Raw genomic sequence first — 27,571 nt, 5'->3', positions numbered from 1 at the left:
TGCTGTTGTTGCCTCATATAGCTTTGAAAGCACAGAATATTAATTGCGTTGGAAATGATCCAGTACATATTCCAAGTGAATGGTACCAGCCAAGTGAAATCCTCATTGGTGGAATAATGTCTCACGTCTACTTATTTCTGCGTGTGGTTTCTTTCAAAGAACACCCATCACAGGAGGACATTAATCTTCATCTGTAAGAAAATATTTTTCCTACCTCACTGAAGCTAAGCTTTCTTTTACTTTCGCATTCTCTCCCCTCATTTTTAAAAGGATAGATGAATGAATTAATAAACTTTTAAAAAAATTAATAATTTTTCATGTGATAAATGAAATAGCTGTTTAAAAATGTGACTATGCCCACACTGGGAAAAACAAACAAACATGAAATATATGTGAATTAATTTTCTTTAATCCATGAGACAGAACATAGCTTTTCCAGTTTTGGAAAGTGAATTATTTCAGTCAGCTTGTGGGTTTTATGGTTTGTGTCTTCTTTTAAAAAAGAAACAAACAAAAATAGACACCACAGTGACCTGTAGCTGTTTATGTGCCAGCGGCATAGTTCAATATTTGTAGAAAATAAAAACAATAAGTGGGAATAAATGCTCTAAAAACCAACCTGTTAACTGTTACATTTTGTTCAATAGGCATTATTCCATCGACTGCCAATTAAAAGAAACCCAGTTAAAGTTAATAAAACTACTGCTAACTTGTCAATGTGAATTCAGTGATAGCTGTTAAATTAATATTTGTTTGCAAGTTGGGAGTAAATTGTCAAGCTCAACAAGTTGGGAGTAAATTGTCCTAAATCTACTAAGCTGAGTAAACAAATATATGATCATTATGTGTGTGTGTCTATCTATGTCTGTGTGTGCCTTCAAGTCGCCTGTCGACTTATGGCAACCCCAAGAATTTTGTAAGGTTTTCTTAGGCAAGGAGTCCTCAGAGGTGGATTCCTTTGCAATATTCTTCTGCAATATTCTCTGAAATATCCTTCCTCTGAAATATAGCCTACAGCATCTGGCATTTGTTGGTGTTCTTCCATCTAAGAACTAACCAGGGTTGACCCTGCTATCTTGCAAGATCAGAGAGGATATGCTGCCTTTAGACTGCCATTGTGTGTATTACTCCTATTTCCTGAAGTTAAATATTCGTCATTGTAAGGGAAACAGAAAATAATAGCTCATTCCTTCCATTATTGTCACTATTTATTATCAGACAGTGGATATTGTGTCCAAAGGAGGGTGACTAAAATGGTGAAGGGCCTGGAAACCATGTCCTATGAGAAATGACTTAGGGAGCTGGGGATGTTTAGTCTGGAGAAGAGAAGGTTAAGAGGTGATATGATAGCCCTGTTTAAGTATTGAAGGGATGTTATATTGAGGTGGTAACAAGCTTGTTTTCTGCTGCTCCAGAGAACAGGATCTGGAACAATGGATGCAAGCTGCAGGAAAAGAGATTCCACCTCAACATTAGGAGGAACTTCCTGACAGTCAGGGCTGTTCGACAGTGGAACACAGTCCCTCGGAGAGCAGTGGAGTCTCCTTCCTTAGAGGTCTTTAAACAGAGGCTGGATTGGTATCTCTCAGGGATGCTTTGATTGAGAGTTCCTGCATGGTTGGACTGGATGGCCCTTGGGGTCTCTTCCAACTCTATGAATCTATGATTCTATCTCAGTGGGGAGGGAGATTCCTGACAAAGGGGTGAGCTTCCAAAAAAGAGAACACCAACATGTGAACATATGCACACAAACATGCCACAAACAATGTCAAATAGGAAGTACTGACCTTTTGGACAATTCATGAAATCAAAGATCTTGGAAAAGGATAAATTAGGCACCAGTACAGACTTGTTAGAGCCAATTGGTGCAATACTTTTATTAAATGGTTTCATGCATTCTTAAATTGTCCATTTAAAAAATTTGTCTTCTCTCCCCCTTTTCTTTTTGTAGAGTGGTACCAAAGTACTACCAGCATCTCCTGGCCTTGTCATTTGCTATCCATGAGATCAATAAGAATCCCAAGCTCTTGCCCAATGTCACTCTTGGGTTTCATATTTATGACAGTTACTACAATGAAAAGATGACCTACCGTACCATCCTGGACCTTCTGTTCAGATCACATCAGTTTCTCCCTAATTACAAATGTGGCACCCAAAGACATCCAATGGGAGTCATTGGTGGACTTACCTATGCTGCTTCCTCACAGATGGCAAATATCTTAAATCTGTACAAGATACCACAGGTTAGATGTATGTGTTGTATTCATGGAGAATACTCCTAATCTGATATGTAATCCATTTACCCCTGCTTCCTTTCCTTTGTCTTTCTGAAATCAATGTCATGTTCCAAATATGAAGAGAGATGGGGGGGGGAGAAGGGAATATGTGTGCAGTTCCAAGCATTATAACAAAGTGTGTATTTAATATTTAATAAGAACAGCTTGTTTTGAAGCAGTATCTTAGGGAATGACATTTGAATGGGGTCTGTATGTGTAAAATGATGAGAGTGGGGATTGTTCTAAAAGGAAATGGGTGAAAGAAAGTGGGTGATGTGTTAGAGGAAAAAGAGAAGCTATCAAGCCATGATAAGAAGTGGAAAGAGAATCGCTTCACTCATAAAGATGTGAAAAGATGTTTGTTTTTGTCACACGTCTCAAATTCTTTGCTAACTTCCAGTTGAATTCTGACTTCTTGCATCCCCAGATGGTTATTGAGCTAAGTCTGGAATATAGTTATAATTTGGGCTAAGTCTGGAATATAGTTATAATTTGGAATATAGTTATAAATCTCATCAGGATGTGATTGGCATTAGATTAAAGGTATTCCTTGGATAGGTCTTCACTTATTCCCTCCCTCCCAACTCTGAAAAATCTGCATTTATTTGTTCATTTAGTTTTCATACGGCTCATTTCAAGTAGCACCGAGTGACCAAACTGGTTTACGTCCCTTTTACCGCATGGTGCCCAATGAAGTCCTTCAGTACCAAGGGATTGTCCAATTGCTTCTGCATTTCAGATGGAAATGGGTTGGGCTCATGACTAACAATGATGACGACGGAGAACATTTCTTGCAGACTATGGAACCAATGCTATTTGAGAATGGGATGTGTTCAGCTTTCACAAACAAATCTCCAAGTGAGATGCGTGTATATAACTTTGTTGAAATAGATTATATTTTCAACAGTGTTCCAATATTCAGTGGCAACAAAGCCCAGGCAGTTGTTATATATGGAAAAGCCTCAAACATCAGGTGGCTGGCTGCCATTATGTTGGCAACAATGTCACATCCTTCCACAAATCCTGAATATATGGGCAAAGCATCTTCTGGAAAGGTGTGGATAATGACAGCACAGATTGATTGCTCATATTTGACATTCCAAAAGAAGTGGGGTGTAGACATGTTCCATGGTGCTATTTCCTTCACACTACCTTCCAAACAGCACCCGGGTTTTGAAAAATTTCTTCAGTCACTCCACCTTCATTGGGCCAAAGAAGATGGTTTTATCCATGATTTCTGGGAACAAGCTTTCAACTGTTTCTTCCCGACTATGGATTTGGCCACAAATGCCAATGAAACATGTACTGGAGAAGAAAAAACAGAAAGCCTTCCTAGAACTTTGTTTGACATGAGCATGACAGGTCACAGCTATAGTATCTATAATGCTGTTTATGCTGTGGCATGTGCCTTGCACATCATGTGCTCATCTAGATCCAACCACAAGAGAATGAGAAAAGAAAATATATGGGTACCTTCAAATGTGAAACCCTGGCAGGTAATGCCTCTTCCCTGATAAGAGCATATTAGCATGTCCTCAGCACAGTAATATAGTATGGCATACAGCAATATATTATCCCATATTTGATCATTAATGATGCAGTCATAGAATCATAGAGTTGGAAGGGCCATTGAGTCCAAGCACCTTTCATGCAGCAATCAAAGTTCTCTCTATTGGTCCTAATGGTCTCCTTGGATGTTAAGATGCTCTTGATTCCTTTCTCTCTAGCTACATTCTTTTCTTCAGAGCATCTCATTCAACAATGGTGTTGGAGATGAAATTAAACTGAATGAAGATGGAGAATTGGTAGCTGGATTTGATATTACAAACATGGTCACTTTCTTGAATAATTCCTACATCCAAGTCAAAGTGGGAAAGCTGGATGCTCGGGTTCCTGGAGGAAAGCCCTTCACCATTGATAAGGAGAGACTTCAGTGGCACAGGAACCTGACTCAAGTGGGAGAAGTTTTCACTATATACAATATGATAAAATATATGTGAATTTAAGGAAGGCATTAGCTTTAAGGGAAATTATTTACTGGGAATAAATGTGTATTCCACTAAATTCAGATGTATGGGAAATAAAGGTCAGGCACTGGGCATTTTTGAAGCACATTGGGCACTTTTTTTTTTAATTTCAATTTTTTATATTTTAGAAGTACATTGTTGTTATGCTCCACCCCCACCTTTCCTATCTTTGTTTACAAGATATTTCAGTGATCAGTCATCCTTTACTGTACAAAATCTTCATACTGAATATCTTATTATTCCACAGCTTTAAATGAGAAGATGGTGGACTTTTTGTAGAAAGGTGATCCATAATATAGTTGATGAATGGGGACCAGAGCTCCATAAAAATGTCCTTTGATATTTTCCCTCTGTTCACCTTGGGTACTTCCAATGCTCATTCTTCATTCATGATACATATTGGGAGCTCCTGTTTTGCTCTGGCACTTCCTAGCCAATGCCTAGATATACATTGTGTTGTGGAGCACCTTAATGCATATTGATGCTATTGCACATCAGGCTGTGATGTTGTAGTCACTTCACCGACTACCCTTGCTTGATGGATGCTCCTACATTGCAATGTCTTGGCAGCTTCTAGGTCAGTGATTTCCAAACTACAGTCCTGCAGAATTCCTGACTATTGGCCAAGTGGCTTAGGCTTCTGGGAGCTGGAGCCTCAAACACTTGGAGGACAAAGTTTGGATACCACTGCTCTAGATGAATGTGGACATTTCAAAATCACTCAATTCAATTTTATGTACATGAAAAGCTACTGATGAAGATATAGGCCTCAAGCAACATGTCAGCTGTGGTTTGTAAAGGATGCTGAAAAATATTTATACTTTTTTGAGCACTTAGAATAACAGCAGTGGTATCTAACAGTGGTGAGGTATCTGGCTGATGCACTAGCGGCTTGATCAAACAGGAATTTTAATATACCATATTTTCCGGCATATAAGACGACTTTTTGACACTCTAAATTTGGGTCAAAAGTCGGGGGTCGTCTTATAGGCTGGGTTGGGCCCTGGGGCCCAGTGTGCGCGTGCTCGGCCGCCAGCTTCTCAGGCCTCCAGAGGCCTGGGAAGCCAGCAGCCCTGTGCTGGCTTTTAAGGGGCCTCCGGAGGCCTTTTGAAGCCAGCGAGCGCGCTCTTGGGGCTGCGGGCTTCTCAGGCCTCTGGAGGCCTGGGAAGCCGGCAACCGCGTGCACGGCTGGCTGCCAGCTTCTCAGGAAGAGGGGTAGCCTTATACGGTGAGTATATCCTAAACTCTATATTTTTATATAAAAAGTTGGGGGTCATCTTATACGCCTGGTCGACTTATACGCCAGAAAATACTGTATTAAAGTTTCTCCTGTTATATTTAGATAAGAATAGGCCATCACTGTACTCATACATGTTACTACTTCATTCCATTTGACTTTTTTTAGCTGAAGGTTACATATATATATAGCAGCAGAATCCAATATTAAACCCTTTCTTATTCCAAAAATAGGTGCCTCCATTTTCTTTATGCAATGATCCATGCTACCCTGGCTACATGAAGAACAAGAAAGAGGGGATGAAATTCTGTTGCTACAGTTGTTCTCCTTGTCCAGAAGATACGATCTCAGACCAGGAAGGTAAGAGAAATGATTAGAAGCAAGATTTTTCTAATCAAACTGAAGAAAAGTCTTTGAGAGCAATCCTGGGGAGTATGACATATAAAGTACTGTAAAGTTCTTCTTATACAATAACGTTCAAACAAACAAAGCAGGGGGATGTTGTAGTACCTTTGAGACTGTGTGAAAGAAGTTGTAGCATGTGATTTTGTAGACTTGGTCTACTTCTTCAGATGCATGGAGTGAAGTGTTGCCCAGGAAGGATCTTTAAAACCAAACTGTATGAATAGCCATAGAAAAGCAAAACATGTGGATTAGGAGTTTATCGCACAGCTATTTAAGCCCAATCCAGGCATGGGACGGGATCGGGGCTGATTGGGGGGAAATGGGTTTTATCACAGAGAAAAATGCATACTTTGTCACATGGTGACCCTGTCCCCCAGCTGAGCTTAGCTGGCAGATTTTGTGGGACTGAAAGTTTCCATACTACCAAAATTGGTGGGAAAAGTGCTCCCAGGGGATGGCTTGTGGTCACCCTGCAATGAAGTATGCATTTTTCTGTGCGATAGCACCTGTTTTTCCCTGTTCAGTCTGGATCTCGTCCCATGCCCGGATCGGCCAAAAATGGCTGTGTGATAAACTCCTTTGTCTCAAAGTAAGATCCCTTTGCATACTGATATTCCAGACTAACATGGCTATGTCTCTGAATTCTCTCCCCCCCATTTAAATTAAACATATTACTCTTTTTTTTAGACATGGATTACTGTTTCAGCTGTTCAGAAGATCACTTTCCAAATAATGGCAGAAACAAGTGTATTCCAAAAGTTCAACGTTTTCTATCCTTTCAAGATCCTTTGGGTATTACTCTTGCTTTTTTGGCTCTCTTTTTCTCTCTGATCACAATTGTGGTGCTTGGAATCTTCATAAAAGAATGGGACAGTCCTATAGTCAAAGCCAACAATAGAGGCCTCACCATCCTTCTCCTCATCTCCCTTCTCCTTTGCTTCCTCTGTGCTTTGTTTTTCATCACGGAACCCAAAAAGGAAATCTGTATCCTGCAACAAACTATTTTTGGCATAATCTTTTCAATTGCTGTTTCTTCTCTTTTGGCCAAGACCATGACAGTCATTATGGCATTCATGGCTTCCAACCCAAGTAGTACATTCCGAAAATGGGTGGGAAAAAGATCGGCACTTTCTATTGTCTCTTCATGCTCCCTTGTTCAAGTGGCTATTTGTGCTATTTGGCTGGGAATTTCTCCTCCATTCCCTGAAAAGGATATGCACTCTGTATCTGGTGAAATCATTGTCATATGTAATGAAGGGCTGGACATCATGTTCTGCTGTGCCTTGAGTTACCTAGGTTTCCTGGCTATTCTCAGCTTCATTGTGGCTTTCCTAGCCAGAAAGTTACCTGACAGTTTCAATGAAGCCAAGTTCATCACTTTCAGCATGCTGGTCTTTTGCAGTGTTTGGTTATCCTTCGTTCCAGCCTACCTGAGCAGCAAGGGGAAAAAGCTGGTGGTTGTGGAGGTCTTTTCTATTTTGTCTTCTGGTCTAGGGTTACTGGCTTGTATCTTTGCCCCCAAATGTTATATTATTGTGTTGAGACCACATCTAAACAAAAAGGAGAAGCTAATAAGGAGACAACATTAAAGTTGTACACAACTTGCTCATATTTTTCTGACCAGATATTTAATTTATTTGAAAGCTGGGATGGGATGGGGGAAGAAAATTTATAAGAATACAACACAGAAGCAAAACAGCGGAGTCTTGTGGGATCTTAAACACTAACAGTGTGCCACTATATTCTTGCTGGGGAAAAAAATTCTAACATGCTGTTCACCCTCTGGACATTTACATAAGTAAAAAGCTCAAATATTTAATGTCACATTCTAACTTTTTGTTAGTTTCCATTTCATGCCTTGTTTCACAAGTTCTTTTGAATCTCTCTATCTCTCTCTGTGTTATTTCTCATGGGTTATCTTGGGCAAGGGCATGATTAACGGTATGCATGAAATGAGGATACAATCAGGTGACACCCTAAATGGGGGTGACACCACTTTCCCCCAAACATCTGCCTTTTTGCAGAACTGGGCTGTGGTGTTCACCTGCATCCCTTCAAAATGCTAAACGGATTGTGATAGCAGGGCAATGGTCAGTGGGAAGAGAAAGGAGAGGCCTCAGGTTTTGAAAAAGTACATTTTAAAACTAAATAAAAAATATTTTAAAATTCTCTTTAAAAACATCACATCTTACCAATTTTTTAGTCTAACCACAGGAAACAATGCACATGCAAATACATTTAGGCTGTGCATATGATATTGTAATGTAAAGGTATAATTTTAATTTTGCTAGTTGTTTATGTCACAGCTATTGCCATTACAATCAGTGATATATAGGAATTATGATTTCTGAGTAACATTAGTACAAAAAATGTTACTAAGGGGTTGTACATACAGCACTTAAGAGGTGGCATGTAACCGCCCCTTTAATGGCTGGATTGGGGCCATGGCATGCCATGGCCCTGATCTGGCCTGTCCAGGGTGCAAAAAGGAGCTAGAAAAAGCAACTCCTTTTTTGTGTCCTAGAAAGGGTGCCATAGCTGTGGCGCCATGGCTATATAGTGGTCCTTCGAAACAGCGCTGGAGGAGCACCATGTATCAAAGCAGTGCCAGAGGAGCACTATGATGCTCCATGCCATGTGGAGCAGCATGTGGCATCATGGAACTCTGGGGGCAAAGCTGCGGCCTGCGTCATGGAGACACTACCCCCCAACTGTGTGCCCCAGCCAGCTCAAAGTGCCGGTTTGTCCAGGGTCAAAGTATTCTGTATGGTGTGGTATGGGAGGAGGTCAATGTGTGTGTGTGACACCATGAGTTACTACACCGGGTGATGCCAATCCTATTCTAGGTTCCAAGGAGGAGCACCTATTTTAGGATTTCCTTTCAATGAGCATTTTCTGCCAACTCCTAGCCATTGATCTTGCTGTTTGAGAATGTTCACTGGATGACAATGATAGAAATTGGTAACTAAGCTGAATGTCTTTTTAGGGTTTGTTGTCTAAACTGGATGCTTAAATTCAACAGATGAAAAATATGAATAAGAATCTGTATGTAGAAGATTGTTTTCCCCAGGATGCAATTAAAAGGTTACAGGGTTTCTGAGGAAAAGATCACAGCCTTGGCTGACCTGATTTATCATTGCACCTGTGTACATAGCACCACACACACAAAAATCAGCTAAACAAGGGCTATACTGAACTCTTAGCTGTAAATCTCCACACCAACTGTGGCATTACTTTGGCAGAGATGTTGTCATTGTGTGATGGTTACAAGAAATCCTGCAATGATCTTCCTTTCTGGATTCTCCTCCTCCCACCTTGGCAGGGGAGATAAGAAAAAGTCCTTTCCAGAGGAGACAGGAATAGTCTCAGGTCTATTCAAGAATTGTGAGGGGAAGAAGCGGGGGTTGGAGAGGATTCTCATTACCTCCAAACACAGACCAAAAGAAACTTCTGAGCCAGATAAAAAACCTTCATGGGGCACATCTCATTCCACATCCCAACCCAATACAGTAGCTTGCAGAGAAAAAGAAACCAGAGTTATGCAAGAGAGAAGAAGAGGGAGAAACAAAGGTTGGGCAGAGAGGGAGAGAGAGAAGATAAACAGAAAGCAAAAAGATCTTCCATTGCTCCTCTAAACTAGAGATGGTAAAGAATTCTGTTTAATTCAATCAGCAGCTTCAACAATACTTTAATTTTATTGAAAATTATTGTGAGAACAAATGTGCTTTGTGGGAATTTGCACATTTCAACATTTCAGATGAATAAAATACAGATGACATAATGTGCATATCCTTAAATATGAATGGGCAAAATGCATATAGAATCACAGAGTTGGAAAAGACCACAAAGGCCATCTAGTCCAAACCCTTGCCATGCAGGAAATCACAACAAAAGCATCCCCAACAGATGGCCATCCAGCCTCTGTTTCAAGACTTTCCACCACTCTCTGAGAAAGTGTGCTCCACTGTTGAACAGCTCTTACTGTCAAGAAGTTCCTCACAATGTTGACGTGGAATCTCTTTTCCTGTAGCCTGCACATAATTTTGTAAAATGTGTAAAGAGATTCAAAATTAAGTCAAATGAATAAACGAATCCATACATTAGGCAAAATGCATTGGAAATAAGCAGGAATAATGTACAAAATCTGATTCGGGGACAGGGAGCAAAATCAAGAAATACGATTAAAGGAAACAAGTAGCAGAAGAAAATTGAAGTGGGATGTGGAGAAACAAGAAAAATTAATGACAAATTCTAAACTCTTATGGTTGCCTAAAATAGGACTAATTTGAGTTAAATTAAATAGATCAAAGGCCATTCATATTTAATTTATTCAGTTTTATGGCTTCATCAGCTGCTCTCTGTTGTTCAGCTCAGGCCTCAGCAAAATTATATAGCTTTTTGGAGAAAAGATACATATCAGCAGCCCAGCACTTGAGGCTAAAATGGAGAAAATCTCCACAGCTACCATGTCCTTTCCTTTAGTGCTCAGGTAGGTTGGAACAAAAGAGACCCAAACACTGCAAAATGCAAACATACTGAAGGTGATAAATTTGGCTTCATTAAAACTGTCAGGTAATTTCCTGGCCAGGAAAGCCATGACGAATGTGACAATGGCCAAGAAACTCAAAAAGCCAAGGACAATGTAGAACATGACATCTGAACCTTCTTTACACTCTAGGACAATTTCTTTGGCCATTGACTTCATATCAAAATCTGGAAATGGGGGAGAGTTTATCACCCACACCATACAAATGATGACTTGAATAAAAGAACAGGACAAAACAATGGAGGTGGCCAGTGGTTTTCCCACCCATTTCCTCATCTGGGATGCTGGATCAGTGGCCTTGAAAGCTAGAACCACAATGATAGTTTTGGCCAACACACATGACACAGCTACTGTAAAGATGATGCCGAAAGCTGTTTGTCGAAGAAAGCATGTCAAATGCCTAGGTTTTCCAATGAACAGCAAAGCACAATTGAAAGAAAGCATGAGGGAGATGAGTAGAGCATAGGATAGGTTTCGGTTGTTAGCTTTGACTATAGCAGTGTCCTGGTACTTAACAAAGATCCCAAGCACCAAAGCTGTGATGAAAGCAAAGCAAAGGGAAAGACTAGCCAAAATGATACCTAAAGGTTCATTATAAGACAAGAAGGTGATATCTTTTGGAAAGCACAGATTCTGAGAACTATTTGGATATTGTCCTTCTGAGCACTGGAAACAGGCATCCATGTCTGAAAAACAAATGATATAAGAAATTGTGATGAATCTGTCTATCTTGGATATATTTATTTTGTGGAATAAGTATCTTGTTTCAGGTAATAAAGTGATAAACATAAAAACATGCAGACACTAAAAGCAGTACAATCTCTGCAATATGACAGTGCCATTGGCCCTCTGTATTCATGGATTCTTTATCCCAAGATTCAACCATCCATGAATTGAAAAAAATATATTAAAAAAATAAATTTCACAAGGCAAACCTCGATTATGGCATTTTATATAAGAAGCACCATTTTGCTGTGCCATTGTATATAATCCATGGATTCCCATATTCACAGCGCATCCTGGAACCAAATTTCAGAGGATACCAAGGGTTCGCTGTATATGAAAATGGTTTATTTTTTTTGTGCAATTACTATACTATGAAGATATGCTTCTTTGAGAAATTTCTTAAATGTGATGGGCAATATATGTGTGTAAACCCAAGTGTGCACTTCCTACATCCATGCATCTGAAAAGGCTGTACACAACATTTCTTACCACTTTTGTTTGAAATCATCCCTTCTGCACATGGAATGCACTCATAGCAGCAGAATGGTTTTCCTTCCATCTTTTCCTTGTGAAATCCTTCACTGCATTTCTCATTACACAAAGAAACAGGTTTCACCCATGTCAAAAATAAAAATTAACACTCATAAAATATATGTAGAGAATCTGTGTAATTTAGTTTACTGTACAGATAAAAACAGGGAGGCTGATGGCATGGCCTGATTTTTAAAAATGACATTACATCTTTTGTGCAGGGGCCCACATTGAGCACCAGGAGCACCGAAAGCCAGCTTTAAATGGGCCTAATTCCCATGATTCCTATGGAGCTGTGACTGATTGCTCTGCTGTTATGAAAATATGCCTTTATTTCAGCACCAGATTGATGTTTACATATGTTTGTGGCCTTACTGACGAAATTATGGTTTTGACTTAATGTACTAGATTTTTTTCCTTTTTATTATAGTTTTATGGTTTTAAGTTAAATTATTTTTATTGATTGTTTCTCATCCTGGCATGTTTGGCTAAATAGCCACTTAGACATGTAGAAATAAAGATGTTTCTACCTTAATGGAATATTTTACCATTATCATAAACATGATATAGGGCTTCTTTGCACTGCTCAGGATACTAGTCTAGGGGTAGTCTGGAGTATTCTGGCTCACAGCTGCCCTGATCTCCCACCAAGGCCCTCCTTTCCTGTGCACAGGTATATTGCTAAGCTGACTGGCTTATCTGCTGCTGCCATGGGTCACTTGTTTCTGAGATCAGAACTAGGTACCCAGAAAATGGCTGGGCACCTCATTTTGATGCCAGAACCAGTGAGCTGCAGCAGCAACAGATGTGCCAGGTGGCTCAGCAGGATGCCCATGCAGACAGCCACTGTGATGTGGAAATGGAGGGCTTCAGGTTTTCCTGAAAGATATAGAGAGTTATATTTTTTAAAAAAATACATGGTGCAGAATCTGCTGAGTGTGTGGATGTTGTCTAGATTGCATACATTGGAATTGGAGATTGGGACATGCGTCATCCAAACAGGACAGTGTCAGAATGGGGGAGGAATGGGCTTTTTGGATATTAGGAAAAGAAGTCTAACTGCTTAAGGCTTTAGCCAGTGTCTCATCCACTTAAGCACCATAAAGTATAGGCTTTCATGGTGCCCTATCCTTTATTGTCCTTCACCATCTGGTTCAACTTTAGTATTTGCATTTGTTTTCTCCTTCAGTTTGTCAATAGCTTTGTGTATTTCATTGTAAGTGAAGTCTCTATGAAGATAGAACCTGATAACCCAAAGTCCAAAATATAGCTGCAAAGCTTAAACAGCTGAGGTTGACAGGGAAAAAAATGCTCTGGATGATCCCCACCTTACATTCCTGTCAAAAAAGAGACTAAGGACCTTATCGCACACACAATTTTAAACGTTCTGGGGACGGAAGGAGGACGCTCGTGTGCGCATGCGTGCTGCAGAAAACGGAGTTTATCGCACAAGAATATGTCCTCCAAGAGGCCCTGTTCCGTCCCCCGGCGCGCACCCGTTCACGTCCAGTCCTGACGGGCATGATTTTTTGCTGGCGGAAGGTAATCTGTCAGGCAAAAATCACGCCCGTCAGGACTGGACACGAACGGGTGCGCGCTGGGGGATGGAACAGGACCTCTTCGAGGACGTATTTGTGTGCGATAAACTCCGTTTTCTGCAGCATGCGCGCACACATGAGCGTCCTCCTTCTGTCTCCAGAATGTGTGCACGATAAGGTCCTTAGCCTAGATGCACACAACAGTAAACTGAAAAAGTCTGAAAAGGTATATGGGTCCTTACCTGGTTAAAACTTTCGGGCCATACAATGTTATCCTCATGAATAGTGAATACTTTGTGTTGGTGAGGGTCTATCTTTCCAACTTTGACTCTTAAAAAAGACTTGTTTGGGAATGTGACCCAGTTGGTAATGTCAAAACCTGCTACTAATATGCCATTTTGGTTGAAAGACACCTCTTCCCCAGCAGAATTGTTAAATGAAATACTCCTCAGAAAATGGTGCAGCTGAAATTGAAAGGAAGGGGAGGAGGAATAGTGAATAAAATTTAAAGAAAGAAAGAAAGAAAGAAAGAAAGAAAGAAAGAAAGACGCACACATTGAACATAGTGATTATGTGTGGAATAGGAACCAAATTAAGTCTAATTCACATTGAAGAAATAATTCAGTCTGACACCTCTTTAATTGCCCTGGCTCAATACTAGGGAATTCTGGGAATCATAGTTTTGTGAGACATTTAGTCTTCTCTGTCAGAGAGCTCTGGTGCCACAATAAACTACAATTCCCAGGGTTCCCTAGTACTGAGCCAGGGCAGTTAAAGCAGTGTCAAACTGGATTATTTCTGCAGTGTGGATTGGACCTAAGGGATGAGGCCTAAAGCAAGGGACTGCATTCTATAAGACAAACTCAGAGCAGGAAAATATGCCAAATATAATTCAACTAGTTGTGGCTGTGCTCAGTGAGCTGTAAGAATTTGGGAAGATGCATTCTGCTTTTGCTAAGATTTTGGATGAGAGAGGCATGACAAGGCAGCCTTTTGAGAATTCTCTAAATTCCATGAGAAAACTTGCCTCCAGTTTGATATTTAGACAATGAGTAGGTTTTTCCCCATTATGTTTTCTGCCTTTTTTTAAAAATTGCTTTTTTTCTAAAACTACTCTTTTCTTTTTGTGAAATGAGAGAGTGAGAACAAAAAGCCAGTCTGGTTCATCAGAAGGGCACAAATTATCAATTTTTGCTACTTTTAATAGTAGACCACAATTAACACATTGTCTGGTTTTCCATAAATTCTACAGGAATGCAGAAATATCAGTCTTGAAGAGTGGAAAACCTTTCTGATATTGTCATCATCCTCACCATCAATAATAACAATGGTAACATGTACATCATTGTCTTGGGACAAAGCGTGTGTGTATGTTGCCTAATTTACTGCTCAGGCTCAAACCAATTCAAGAATTGCATCCCTAATGAGTTATTGATTAAAAATTAAGATAGAACAGGACATGATAGAAAAGAATGAAACAAATTATTTGGAGCATAGCAACTTAAAATGGGATAACAAGTAATCACTTTGAGTGACTGTCTTGAAGTAAGAATATTTTTCTATACTGAATGGAGAAAAAACATATCCAGAATTATATACTTAGCAAGCCCTTTATCAAAATATAAATTCATGAAATAATCATCTAGGAGGGGGATCTGATTCTCTTTAAAGTTCCTGTTTAAGAAAATCTACACTCTCGTCTGGTGTGCATGTATTAAAAAGGAGAAAAGGTATTTCTGAACCAGAATATTATTTTCTGTGCAGAAAATGCTAATACCTCTACATAAATACTGTTTTCTGTACAAAAATGCCTCACAGAATTTTTGCACACAATGCACCTCAAACTACATCCACTCTTTGAAGACTGCATATTTTTGATGACTTTCTTGTAGTGGGAAGAAAAATTATAAAACCATTCATTGCTTCCTTCAAGAAGAAAATCAGTGAAGAATTCCATCCCTATAACATACTGGAAAGACAGGTAGTCAGCAAGCATGAGCCAATTGGACAAGGATCGCTCTGTTTTAGACAGTATAAAGCAGAAGGTATGGAAGACCAAGGTTGAAACCAAAAGGACAAAACGAAACATAATAAAAAAACCCCAACAATAATATAGCCTCATTGCATTCAGACTGGCTGCGGAGGGGTGAAATATTTGTGCCGACAGATATGGTGAGCTCTCCTTCCCTTCAGTTTTACCTGCCATGACTGCTGGTTGAAAGGTTCCCATTGCTGTCTTTTCACCTTTGCTCTCTTTTTGGACTGTGAGGATTCCATAGACTGCAGCGCATGGACCACAGCAAAGACAGCATTGTGGATGTTGTAGCTATGGGCAGTCATGCTCATTTCAAAAACAGATGAAGGAAGAGACTCCAGCTTCTCCTCCCCTGTGCAGACTTTCTCATCATTATTGTATAAAGTGGGCCCTAGAAAAGTACATAAAAATGCACTTTCCCAAAAGCTCCTTATAAAGACATCTTCTTTTTCTGAGTTAGGGCTTATGGTCTCAAGAAATGTCTGAAAGCCTTGAACCTCATTTGAATGAATTGCAAAGGATAGAGCACCATGAAGGAAATCGATGTCCCAAAACCTTTGAATAGGAAGTTCTGTGAAATCCATCTGGGCTGTCAAAATCCATATTTTCCCCTTTGCCTTCACTGATGCATCTTCACATTGTGAAATTTGTAGCACTATTCTCAAAACTATCATCGTCTGAATTTCTCCATGGACAACCAACACACTAGCAGTGCTATTCATGATAATTTCATATGTTTTGATCCCTTCATCCACAAGCAGTTCTATTTCACTTGAAAAACCTTGCTTGGGGAAACTTTGTATGAAGTCAAAGCAGATGCCCTTCTCTGAAAAGTTGGGAAGCACATTCCGTACAAACCTCTCTCCTTTTTCGTCATCGAAATAAAGCACCCCAATCCATGTCCAGCTGAAATGATGAAGTAAGTGAATAATCCCCATATATTGGTGGGTCTCTTCTGGGAACATTTGGAGGGTGAATGCTTCTTGGAATTTATCATTCAGCACAGGGGCAGAGCCATATGTAAGCTAAAGAAATCAATTTTAAAAAGTAAAATTTTAAAATGTTATTTAAAAGAATTAAAAATAAAATTAAAAAGGAAAAAAAGGGGAAAATAAATAAATTATAAAAAAGAGGCGATTTCCAAAATAAGTTCTTAGATATGTCTCGTGTGTGCTTAACACATATATACGTGTCTATATCTCTTTCTGTGTTATGTGTGCTTTTAATTACATAATGACCAACTTTTCTTGCATGTTCCATAGTAGTCCACTTTCATTGTCACAGTCTTATTTTTTTTTAATTAGTAAAGTTCGTTCATTAGCACAAGAACAAAGCATGAACCTCCATGGTTCAACTGCCCTTCAGCCTCAAGAATGTCAGTCTCAACAAAGCATGTATTGTCTCACTATTTCAAGCTACTACTACTGTGCATACTACAGCTAAAATGCAAGGGAATTATCCAAGACTTGTTCACTGTTCTATAGGCACAGCTTACCTGTGGAATCTTATAGAGAGCCAGGATAGGTGCCATGTGGACATAGACATTAGTGTTAGGTCCCCCAATGACTGCTTTTGGATTGTTATGGCTGTCACACTTGTAGTTTGGGACGAATCTTTCCCGACTAGAGAGAAGTTCCATAGAGGCAAGGTAAATGGAGCTTGCACTGAACTGGCTGTTATAGATCTGAAAGCCCAGGGTGATGTTGGATAAGATCTGAGGATTCCCATTTATTTCCTTCACAGCAAACACCATAGCCAGAATGTGCTGGTAGTGCTGAGTGTGTACACTGCAATTGGAGGTACATAGTGGATTTTCTTTTGGCTTGTTGTGATATTACAACTCCACATATTTTTCATTTAGCTATTGCACCATAATATATGGTTTGACTCCTATCTATGCAACAGTAACCTGAAGACTGGGAAGCATATCATATTTTTTTGTCTTATTACTCCAAATATGAGTCTGAATTGGAAGTTCTACTTAGTGCACATAACCAAGCATGTATAATATTTAAACCCAGATTCATACAGTGTGTAGGTATACACCTGAGTGCACCTACATTTTAAGTGTGCGAATTTTTTAAAGAAAAGATAACTTTTCCACATCCGGGAATTGGAATGTATTGCATAATAGAATAAAGCACTCTAGCATCATGCATGAAAAATCACTTTTTGGAACAGAATGTTAAGACCTGGGAAATATGCTGGTATTCATACATTTAGGAACCACTCTACCATTTGGCAGAAGAACAATCTCAGAGGTGAGAAATAATTGAAGAGAGGACCTGCCATCCAAATGGTATTAACATTCAGGAGGGCAGACCACATATTCTGGAGTTTGTCATGTTTCTGACCTAAAACCCTGCCATCCACCATAAGGAAGTGTTTGCAAAAGCCATATACAGAGAATGAATTAATTAGAATAACAGAATCATAGAGTTGGAAGAGACCATAAATTCCATCCAGTATTCATTCTTTTTTTTTAAAATGTGAATGACTTAGGAGATTTTATAATATAGGATCATAGAATTGGAAGACACCACAACAAACATCCGGTCAAGCCCTCTGCCATGCAGGAATACACTATCAAAGCACTTACAAGAGATGGTCATCTAGCCTTTGTATAAAAAGCTCTAAAGAAGGAGACTCCAAAGAAGGAGCCATTGATTCACTTGGAGGCAGCATGTTCCATAGTTAAACAGCTCTTACTGTCAAGAAGTTCTTCTTAATGTTTAGATGGAATCTTTTTTCCTGTAGTTTGAATCCATTGCTCTGTGTCTTAATGTCTGGAGCATTAGAAAACAGCTCACTCTTTCTTCCACAAGACACTCTTTCAAATATTTAAACATGGCTATTGTATCATCTCTTAACCTTCTCTTCTCCAGACTAAACATACCCAGCTCCCTGAGCCACTTCTCATGGGGCATGATTTTCCAACCTTTCACCACTTTGGTTTCCCTCCCCAAGACAAGCTCCAGATTGTTAACATCTTTCTTAACTTGTGGTGCCCAGAACTGGAAACCATATTCAAGCTGACGTCTGATTAAAACAGAATAAAGTCACACTTTCGATTCCCTTGAATTGATGGGTCAGAAATTTGCTTTGAGTACTAAAGAAAGCTCATAATTCTACACACATTTATTCCCTGTCTTAAGCTTAAAACTACAGCAGGGCCCACCCAAATACAGGTGCTGAAGGATGGAAATGTAAAGGCATACATTGGAAATATACATAATCTTTGAACAAAGCAAATGCAAAGGAGCCTCCCGAAATCATTGTTACCACTAGTTTTCAAAGAAGACAGAAAACCTATAGAAAAAAGGTAGTTTTTAAAAAAGTATAATTATAGCTTTTGGGGAAAAAAAAACTTACAGAACATCCAGTATGCAATGAAGTCACAAAACCCATTCTGGTCTACATACTACACAATATTTTGGACAGGGATTATCAGTGCATAGAAAGTTAGATGCTTCCATTCCATAAAGAGAAGAGAAATAGTCTGCACATGCAAGACTAAATTAATGCAGGCAAAAGTGAATGGTATCAGGACAGATACATTTCATCATATATATTTTCTAAATAAAAATAAAAATAAAAGTGCATAAACCTGAACTCCTTGCATAACATTGACAAACAAACAAAGAGTCTAAAGTTGTTCAAAGGTGAAAATCTGACATCTTACGATTTAAGAAAACCCAGCTTCTTACACAGTGTCATGAAAGAGTTTAGGGGAGGGAAGTTCTTTAAAATCCATCACTTCTGAAAACATGAAGCTCTGAGAAGTAATGGCAGCAATGTTGAGTTTTCCCGACTGATAATATTTGTGAAAGATTGGAAGAAGGCCGCTGACGTTACATTTATTTGTAGAAAGTGTGCACACAGCATGCGGCAAGAGCACTAATAGCAGCACCACTATCACCAGCATTCTTTAAAAAAAATAGTCTTTCTGGAAGTTATTGCACTTATTAGTTGTGCTCCCGGAATATCAAGGATCTACTAAAGAAGTGCTTTAGAAGCACAACCTAATCTGAATGGTTTTTCCGTCAGTAAATATGATGATCTGCTATCGGCAGAAAGCAGAAATGATCAATAAACAGACCTCTGAATCTGTCTGACTTCAGAGATCCTCTCTGTCTCTGTCTTATTTTGAATATAGTAAAGGACATTTATAGTAGCCATTGGCCTTAATTCATCATTTTGTACGGCATAAACTTCCTAGGGACATGATAAATACGTAGAAATGATCATGGCTGTTTTGTTAATTGCAGGGGAGACAGTCACTCAGAAAGTTAGGTTATGTGTGAGACTGGCTCCCTTGGGGTATGTCTGAACTAAATCATTTGAACTTAGTTTCCAGAGAAATTAGTAGGACAAGCTGAGATTAAAATTAAAATATTACACAATTTTTTTCAGTGGGAAATAAATTCAGTCTAGTCAAAACACTGGTTCCCTCAGATTCCTTGGGCCAGCGTTGTGCAATGCCTTTAATGCTCAGATTGATGGCACTTTTGTCTCTTACCACCATCAGACTGGACTGGGTTAGAGACTCTTTAAAAGTTTCCTTCAGTCTTCTTTGTTGCTTGTTTTCTACTAGGGCTATGTAGAAATCTCCATGGGAGTGGATACAATGCAGTCATAGCAAAGATGAAAGTTACAGGGAAGGCAATCATTTTCTTAATGTGACTTATTCACTGAGAAACTGGAAGAAGAACATGTTTATCTCCTCTCAGCTTTTTGGGTAACAACTCATTTTAGTCTGTTTTCAGGCTCGTCACAGTACCAAAATGGCCTTTGTTGCCCTGATGGAGAACCAGGTCTGGCTGAAAGATAGGGAGTGTGTGGCCAGTTTAAATTTAAAGTGCTAATGATGTTTAAAATGGTAGAAGTCTTGGAATAACTGATTATGGAAAGAGTGCCTCCCCCTATTGTTCTAAATGGTTTAAATTGACTTTATTGTAAACCGCTCTGAATCTTTGACTATAGGTCTGGATATAAATATTTTAGAAATATAAATAAATACAGGAAATGGCAGAATTCAAGGACATAGCCAAGTTATTCTGGAGAATTAATATACAAAGGAATCTTGTGACACATTTGGGACTAATTGAAATAAAAAAGTTAGTAGCCTGAGCTTTTCTAGACTTAAGTCTACTTCTTCAAATGCAGGAAATGGCAGTTATCTCAGAGAGACTTACTGAAGTCAACAAGGAGTACCCCAAAATATGAATATGTATAAGAGTGCACTTTGTGTCTCATTGAAGCCTAGGAAGAAATTTAATTCCATTAACGATACACTCATGATCAGAATAGGGTTTCAGCCTTTCAGGTTCTTGTCCTCCAGAGTGACTGTTTTTTGTTTAGCTCAGGCTTTAGCAAAATGATATAGATTTTAGGAGAAAATAGGCATATTAGCAATGTAGCACTTGAAGCTACGATGAAGGAGACCTGCACAGCCACCAAATATTTCCCCTTTGTACTCATGTATATTGGAATAAAGGAGGTCCATACACTGCAAAACGCCAACATGCTGAAGGTGATACACTTAGCTTCATTAAAAACGTCAGGTAACTTCCTGGCAAAGAAAGCCACAATGAAACCTAGAACGGCCAAGGCACCTACCATGCCGTAGCCACTGTAGTGCAGAAAAAATGGGCCTTCGCTACAGTACAGGACAATTTCTTTGGCCATTGAGTGTATATCAAAATCTGGGAATGAGGGAAAGGTTACCAGCGATATCACACAAATAATGGCTTGAATATACGAACAGGAAAAAACAATGGAATTGACCAGTGGTTTTCTCATCCATTTCCTCATTTTGGACCCTGGCTTAGTGGCGTTGAAAGCTAGGACCACTGTGATGGCTTTGGCCAAGACACACGATAGAGCTACTGTAAAGATAAAACCAAGGACACACTGTCTAAAGAAGCATGCGAGGTTGTGAGGCTGACCCATGAGCAGCAAAGCACCACTGAATAAGAGCATGAGGGAAGTAAGGAGAACATAAGACAGGCAGCGGTTGTTGGCTTTCACTATGGCAGTGTCTTGATACTTAATGAAGATGCCAAGCACCAAAGCTGTGAGGAGAGCAAAGGAGAGGGAAAGAATGGCCAAAGTGACTCCTAAAGGTTCGTCGTAAGACAAGAAGACGATATACTTTGGAATGCATCCATGCTGACCATTGTTTGGATATTGTCCTTCTGGGCACTCAAAACAAGCATCCATATCTGAAAGAAAGAAATGACTGATAAAGTGTATAAATAGTTCATTTCAATGATTGTGCAGTGAATTGCATAGAGCCCTGAATCAAAGCAATTTGGTCAAAATCTGAAAGAGGCATTTGCAGCTTGTTTCTTGATTTCCATGAATTTAGGGAAAATACAGGGTGATTCAAACAGAATGGTGTAAAACCAAATAAGAACAGGTTTACTTTTGCACCATTCCTTTAAAATCACCTGGTACATTCAGAGATTGTAGAGATCCAAGAGTAAACTAGGCTTTTAGAATCTAGTAACCAAGAAAAGCAAAGAACAAGATATTTCTATTTGATTAATACCAGGCACAAAGTTGGATTATTAATTGTATGCCCATTCTTGTTGGATGTACAGTTGGCCCTTCTTATCCACAGATTTTTTATCCATGGATTCAAGCATCCACAGCTTGAAAATACACAAATGAAGCATAAATTCTAAATATCAAACTTTGATTTTCCATTTTGTACAAGGGAGACCATCTTCCTCTTCCATTATAGTTAATGGGACTTGAGCATCCTTGGATTTTGTTATCCATGAGGGATCCAGTAACCAAACCCCAGCTGATAACAAGGTCCCACTGTACTTATTAGTGTATGCATTATTTGTTTTATTCCAGTCAGATGGAGGTACCAATGCTGTACACAACCCATTATATATATCATTGAGTATACATAATAATAATAATAATAATAATAATAATAATAATAATAATAATAATAATAAAATTTTATTTATATACCGCCCTTCTGAAAATCAGGGCGGTGAACAACAAGAAATAACAATATAAATAACAGAACCATACGTTAAAAACAATTCAATAAAAATAATAAAAATTTCATGTCGGCAAAACAGTGCTGACATGGGGGGGGGGAGAATTACTGGTCAGGGTAGGCTTGTTCGAATAAGTGGGTTTTTAACCCCTTCCTGAATTGAGGTAGGGAGGTGGCTGAGCGGAGCTTGAAGGGCAGCGCGTTCCAGAGGTTGGGGGCTGAGATGGAGAAAGCCCTCCTAGAGGTGGAATTATATGTACATACTGTACAACCTTATGCACACATAACTGGCTATATCAGACTGTTTCCTTGTTCTGACAATGACAATGACCAAAGATCACAATTGCTACATTTGAAAACATAACACATCTCACCTGTCTCATTTGAAATCATGTCTTCAGGACAGGGAATGCAATCGTAACAGCAAAATGGCTCTCCTTCCTTCTTTCTCTTGCTGAAACCAGAGGGGCAGTTATCATTACAAAGAGAAAGAGGACATACCTGTACATAAAAGAAAATACATTATATTAACTCTTAGTAAATATGTTTTCAAAATTGTGTAATATAACTTGATCCACACTTAAGGACTTGGTTGATAATGACATGGTGAATTTCCTATCAGAACAAACAAAGACTTGGGAGCACCAAGATATGGGAAAGGCAGATTACGCAAACTCACACTCTACAACACACTTCCCCCGACACAGGTGTGTTTCTTCCACTCCTATACTTTGTAGGAAATTGAAGATTCATTGCCTTAGACTTGTCAGTCTGTGTCTAGCAACATTTCCTACAGTTTGTCATATCGGTCATCTGGGCTTCCAGGTTTGCAAAGACCAGTATCATCCAGTAGTCAGAGCAACATACATATTGCCTTACACTTCTCTTTAGCATTGGTTTATCAACAAATATTTATTTTCTGTCTTTGGAAGCATCATTTTTATTGACATTTATGTGAATGAATGAATGAATGAATAAATGTCCACCCTTTAGCCTTATGATAAGTACCTCATAAGACAAACGTAACTTTTGGTTTTTTACACAGTTACAGTCACTCAGCTATAACCACTTGCTCTTTATGATCCTGTTCATTTGTCCACTTTATTTTCTGTCATGCCTCTTGGGCTTGTTAATTGCTTAGTATGTGTTGTCTATAATTGGTGCTTCTGTGATAACTGACTTGGATTATTGCTATTTAAATGCCAAAATATAGCAAGATCTGCACAGTAATTCACTTCTTCACCTTTAGGAAAATGGTTGAAAATATCTGTATATGTACAGAGAACTTTACCTGGTTATAACTGCTAGGCCACATGATATCATCCTTAGAAATAGTTAAGGCATTGTCTGCAGGAGCAATTGGATCTACTGTTCCAACTTTAACTCTCATGAATGAATTGTTTGGGAAGGCAAGCCAGTTGATAATATCAAATCCAGCTATTAGGGCACCATTTTGGTCAAAGGAAATCCATTCCCCAGCACTGTTGTTAAATGACACATATCTCAGAAAGTGGTGGAACTAAAAGTGAAGGGGAAAATCAATGAGATTCATTTTAAAAAAATTAAACATATCTAGCACATTGATAAGGTTCCACACTAGAAAGCTGTGGCCAATGGTCTCCTATTGGTAGGTCTGTTTTCCATCCAAGATGTTTTTGGTGGATGTCTACATGCTGTCTATGTATAGCTTGCTTGGAAAATTCTTGATGTTGAAGCTCTTTTGGCTCTGCCATTGTGTTCTCTACAACTGTGGCACTTTCTTTGACTTTGGTGTTTACTGAGCAAAGACAATTGGATGGAAATTGTCTTTGGACCACCTTAGCCGCTGTACTTATCCTTTTGATTCGTGGCAGTTTTCCTGTGTAGAGAGCTCTGTGCAACAGAGGCCACTCTGAAATATACATTTTGTGTCCAAGGCAGAATAGAGCATCTACGATCCTGACATTTTGTAACCTTCTTAGCCACTGGCTTTTATATAAATATATATAATGCATGTAACAATTGTCCACAAAACCTGGGAGATAAGTGTTCCTATTTTTCTCACTTAAACTATATGAGTGACTTTTCCTTGGCAACTCTTAATCTAAAACTGATTGCAACTAATCTAATCTAGATATACTTGTCCCTGCAAATATTGTACAATGTTTTCATGAAGTAGTGACCAAAATTATTTTTTTTAAAAAATAAAAATAAAAAGTATGTAACACAAGCTATGTTATCCTTGTCCTTTATTTTATAACACAATTGCCTTCAAAACAAACCTTTGCTAACAAATTTCATATGAATCTGGCCACAGGGATAAAAACCCAGCCCATTCTTGGTTTCTAATGACAGGTCACATACATTCAACTTTCTGAGCCGAGGTTTGGAACCATATTAAAGTTTTTCTCAGGGGAGCTGAATCCAAATTGGTGCCAGCTAAATTTAGATATAATCCAAATTCCTGAACAAGAATGTAGACAAAATCTTGGCTGGAATCACATTGTTGAAATATGATGCTTTAAGTTGGACCTATGCCCCCCCCAACTCACCTTTTGGTCATTGTGGAGGTTGGAATTCTTTACCAACCATGCAACAATTCTCCCGCAAAGAGACACTTTAAGTGATGTAGCCCCCCCTACCCAACTTGATCAATTCCATATTGTTGGAGAGCAAAGGTGTGTGTGTGTGTGTGGGGGGGGATCAGCAGAAATATGCCCAGTTATTGTCCTGTAGCTATATGTGTCGCAATGATGAAATTTGCAGGGACTTCCCAAAGATTCCTGAAGAAGTCTGCAGTAGTGCTTCCATGAAAGGGTTATAGATGCATAGTTGGTGATCCAGCCACTCTCCAACAACATGGAAATGGCTCTGTTGGGGTGGGGGTGGGGGTGGGTGGAGATGTGTCAGAAATAAAGGTGTGGGTTTGGATGGAGCATCAGGTGACATAGCTGCAAAGATGTAGCAATGTGCAAGACATAAATCTTACAATGCAGGATTCCAGTTCTTCTCTCAATGTAGAGCTCTTGTATGTGTATGTGTATGACAACCATCATGGTGTAGTAGTTTAAGCATTGGACTACGATTCTGAAGATCATTGTTCAGTCCCCTGCTCAGCCACGGAAACTGACTGGGTGACTTTGGATGAGTCAAACACTCTCAGCCCCAGAAAATCCCATGATAGGTTCATCTTAAGATGGAGACAAATTGTTGGCACATAGCAACAATGAACAATATTCATTGCCCAGCCCTCTTTTAGCAAGACAGTTCCACAGAGACAATTGCAAATATCATTTTAATCATTTCATGGAATGTAATTTGTGAAAATGTCAATACAATTTAATAGAATTTAACTGGGATTTATCCCTTGACAAATGTGCATAGGATGCATTCAATACATGTTTACATGGGGTGGGAGTGGGATGGGAAATCCTGAGACTGCTAGTCTGCACAGAGGCAAAGATCAAACCCCAAGGTTTTTCCAGCTCTCTTCCTACAGAATGAGTAGCTACAATCCTGATCATTGCTATTAGCTGATAAGGCTATGATCTGGATTCCCCAGCGCCTCTACCCAAACATTTGCATACTCTTTACTCATGCATAACAATAAAATATTGCAATATAGGCAAAAGACAACAGGCATGACCAATATATAATCAAAGGTAGTTGTCTCATAATTTGACTAGGAATGCTAAAACAACTTGTTTGCAACTCTGAAACTAGAATGGAACTAGGATGAAGCCACCAAAACCCAAGTCTAGTTTCAAGATAACCAAAATAACCAAAGGTCACAATGGGCCCAAACAGATACGTCAAAATAAAGCTGCTTGGGGTCACTTTGGAAGTATGCTATTTAAATGACGGATTTGTCCTAAGAGGCCAGAAGCTGTACTCCAGTCCTTAGGAGCATATCTTTGGTGCAGCTTCCGGCCTCTTAGGACACATGCATCATTTAAATAGCATACCCCAAAGTGAGCGAAGACAGCCCAGACCTGATTCGGGGTTGTTGGTTTTGGTTTGTTTTTTTGCTCTGTGTCATGTAAACAGTATGCAGTGAGCCCAGGGAGAATGTGAGTAAAGTACTCATGTAGACAAGCCCAAAGAAAGCATATTCTAAGCATCTGGGAGCTTGAGAACTTGCAATCGTGAGTATAGTGAGCTCTCTTCCTCTTGAGGCTTACCTGCAAAGGCAGTTGATTGGAAATCTCATGGTTTTCTCCTTTCACAATTGCTCTCTTTTTGGACTGTGATGAATAAATAGATTGTAGTGCATAGACCACAGCAAAGACAGCATTGTAGATACTGTAGCTGTGGGAAGTCATGCTCATTTCAAGAACTGAAGAAGGAAGAGACTCCAGCTTCTCCTCCCCAGTGCAGGTTTTCTTTCCGTATACAGGGGAGTGAGAGAAAGAACATGAAAATGCATTTTCCCAAAAGCTCCTGAGAAAGCCACCTTCTTTTTCTGTGGTAGGGTTTCTGGTCTGTAGAAATCCCTGGAAGCCTTGCACTTCATTTGAGTGAACTGCAAAGGATATAATGCCATGGAGGAGACTGAAGTCCCAAAATCTTTGAAAATTAAACTCTGTGAAATCCATTTGGGTTGTAAAAATCCATATTTTCCCTTTTGTCTTCACTGGTACGTCTTCCCCTATTAAAAACTCTACCATCATCCTCAAAATTGGCAGAATGTGACTGTCACTATGTATAACAAGCACACTAGCAGAACTATCCATGGCAATTTGATATCTTTGAATGGCTTCCTTCATTTGATTTTCTATTTCACTGAGAAAATCTGGTTTGTGAAAACATTGTATGTAGTCAAAGCAGATGCCACTCTTTGATAAAATGGGAAGCATATTCTGTACAAACCTTTCTCCATTTTCATTGTCACAGTAAAGCACCCCTATCCATGTCCAGTTGAAATACTGAAGTAAATAAAGAATTCCCATATATTGGTGGGTTTCATCTGGGAACATCTGGTGGATGAAAGCTCCTTGGACTTTGTTATTCAGCACAGAGGCAGAGCCATATATAAGCTGGAGGGGAAAAATAAAGAGATGGAAGAGATTTCCCAGTCGTGTTTACATGTGCGTGAAAGCCTGCTTCTATTTATGCTTGTTTGTTTGTTTTATATGCTGCCTTTCTTCTGGAAAGGGTCCTAAGACAGATCACAGATAAAACGGGTTAAAAACTTTACAATAATGTTGTAAGCTGCCCTGGTTACCTGAGTGCAGAGGGGCGGGATAATAA

The 27,571-nt window shown here is 39.2% G+C and overlaps 2 protein-coding genes and 1 pseudogene across 2 annotated transcripts in view; 1 reads left to right on the top strand and 2 right to left on the bottom strand.

Annotated features, from left to right (window-relative positions):
* The first annotated feature begins 2,956 nt into the window (after nt 1-2,956).
* LOC121933862 (vomeronasal type-2 receptor 26-like) lies at nt 2,957-7,534 on the top strand. The gene is made up of 4 exons (XM_042473852.1): nt 2,957-3,772; nt 4,004-4,231; nt 5,774-5,900; nt 6,633-7,534. The coding sequence occupies exons 1-4, from the start codon at nt 2,957-2,959 to the stop codon at nt 7,532-7,534; spliced, it is 2,073 nt and encodes a 690-aa protein (XP_042329786.1).
* Nucleotides 7,535-10,281: 2,747 nt separating this feature from the next.
* Nucleotides 10,282-19,153, bottom strand: LOC121933861 (annotated as a pseudogene).
* A 1,490-nt stretch (nt 19,154-20,643) lies between these two features.
* The window catches only part of LOC121933860 (vomeronasal type-2 receptor 26-like), a 9,734-nt gene continuing 2,806 nt past the window's right edge, over nt 20,644-27,571 (bottom strand). The window contains exons 2-5 of the mRNA XM_042473851.1: nt 26,503-27,357; nt 23,634-23,861; nt 22,717-22,843; nt 20,644-21,545 (exon numbers count right to left, since the gene is read on the bottom strand). Coding sequence (XP_042329785.1) covers nt 20,644-21,545; nt 22,717-22,843; nt 23,634-23,861; nt 26,503-27,357 — 2,112 coding nt within the window. The remainder of the gene's footprint in view (nt 21,546-22,716; nt 22,844-23,633; nt 23,862-26,502; nt 27,358-27,571) is intronic.

This window comes from Sceloporus undulatus, chromosome 6, assembly GCF_019175285.1.
Source record: "Sceloporus undulatus isolate JIND9_A2432 ecotype Alabama chromosome 6, SceUnd_v1.1, whole genome shotgun sequence".
NCBI classification, from domain to species: Eukaryota; Metazoa; Chordata; class Lepidosauria; order Squamata; family Phrynosomatidae; genus Sceloporus; species Sceloporus undulatus.
Note: the sequence above shows the minus strand (reverse complement) of the source record. Positions and strands in the feature narration are given on the sequence as shown.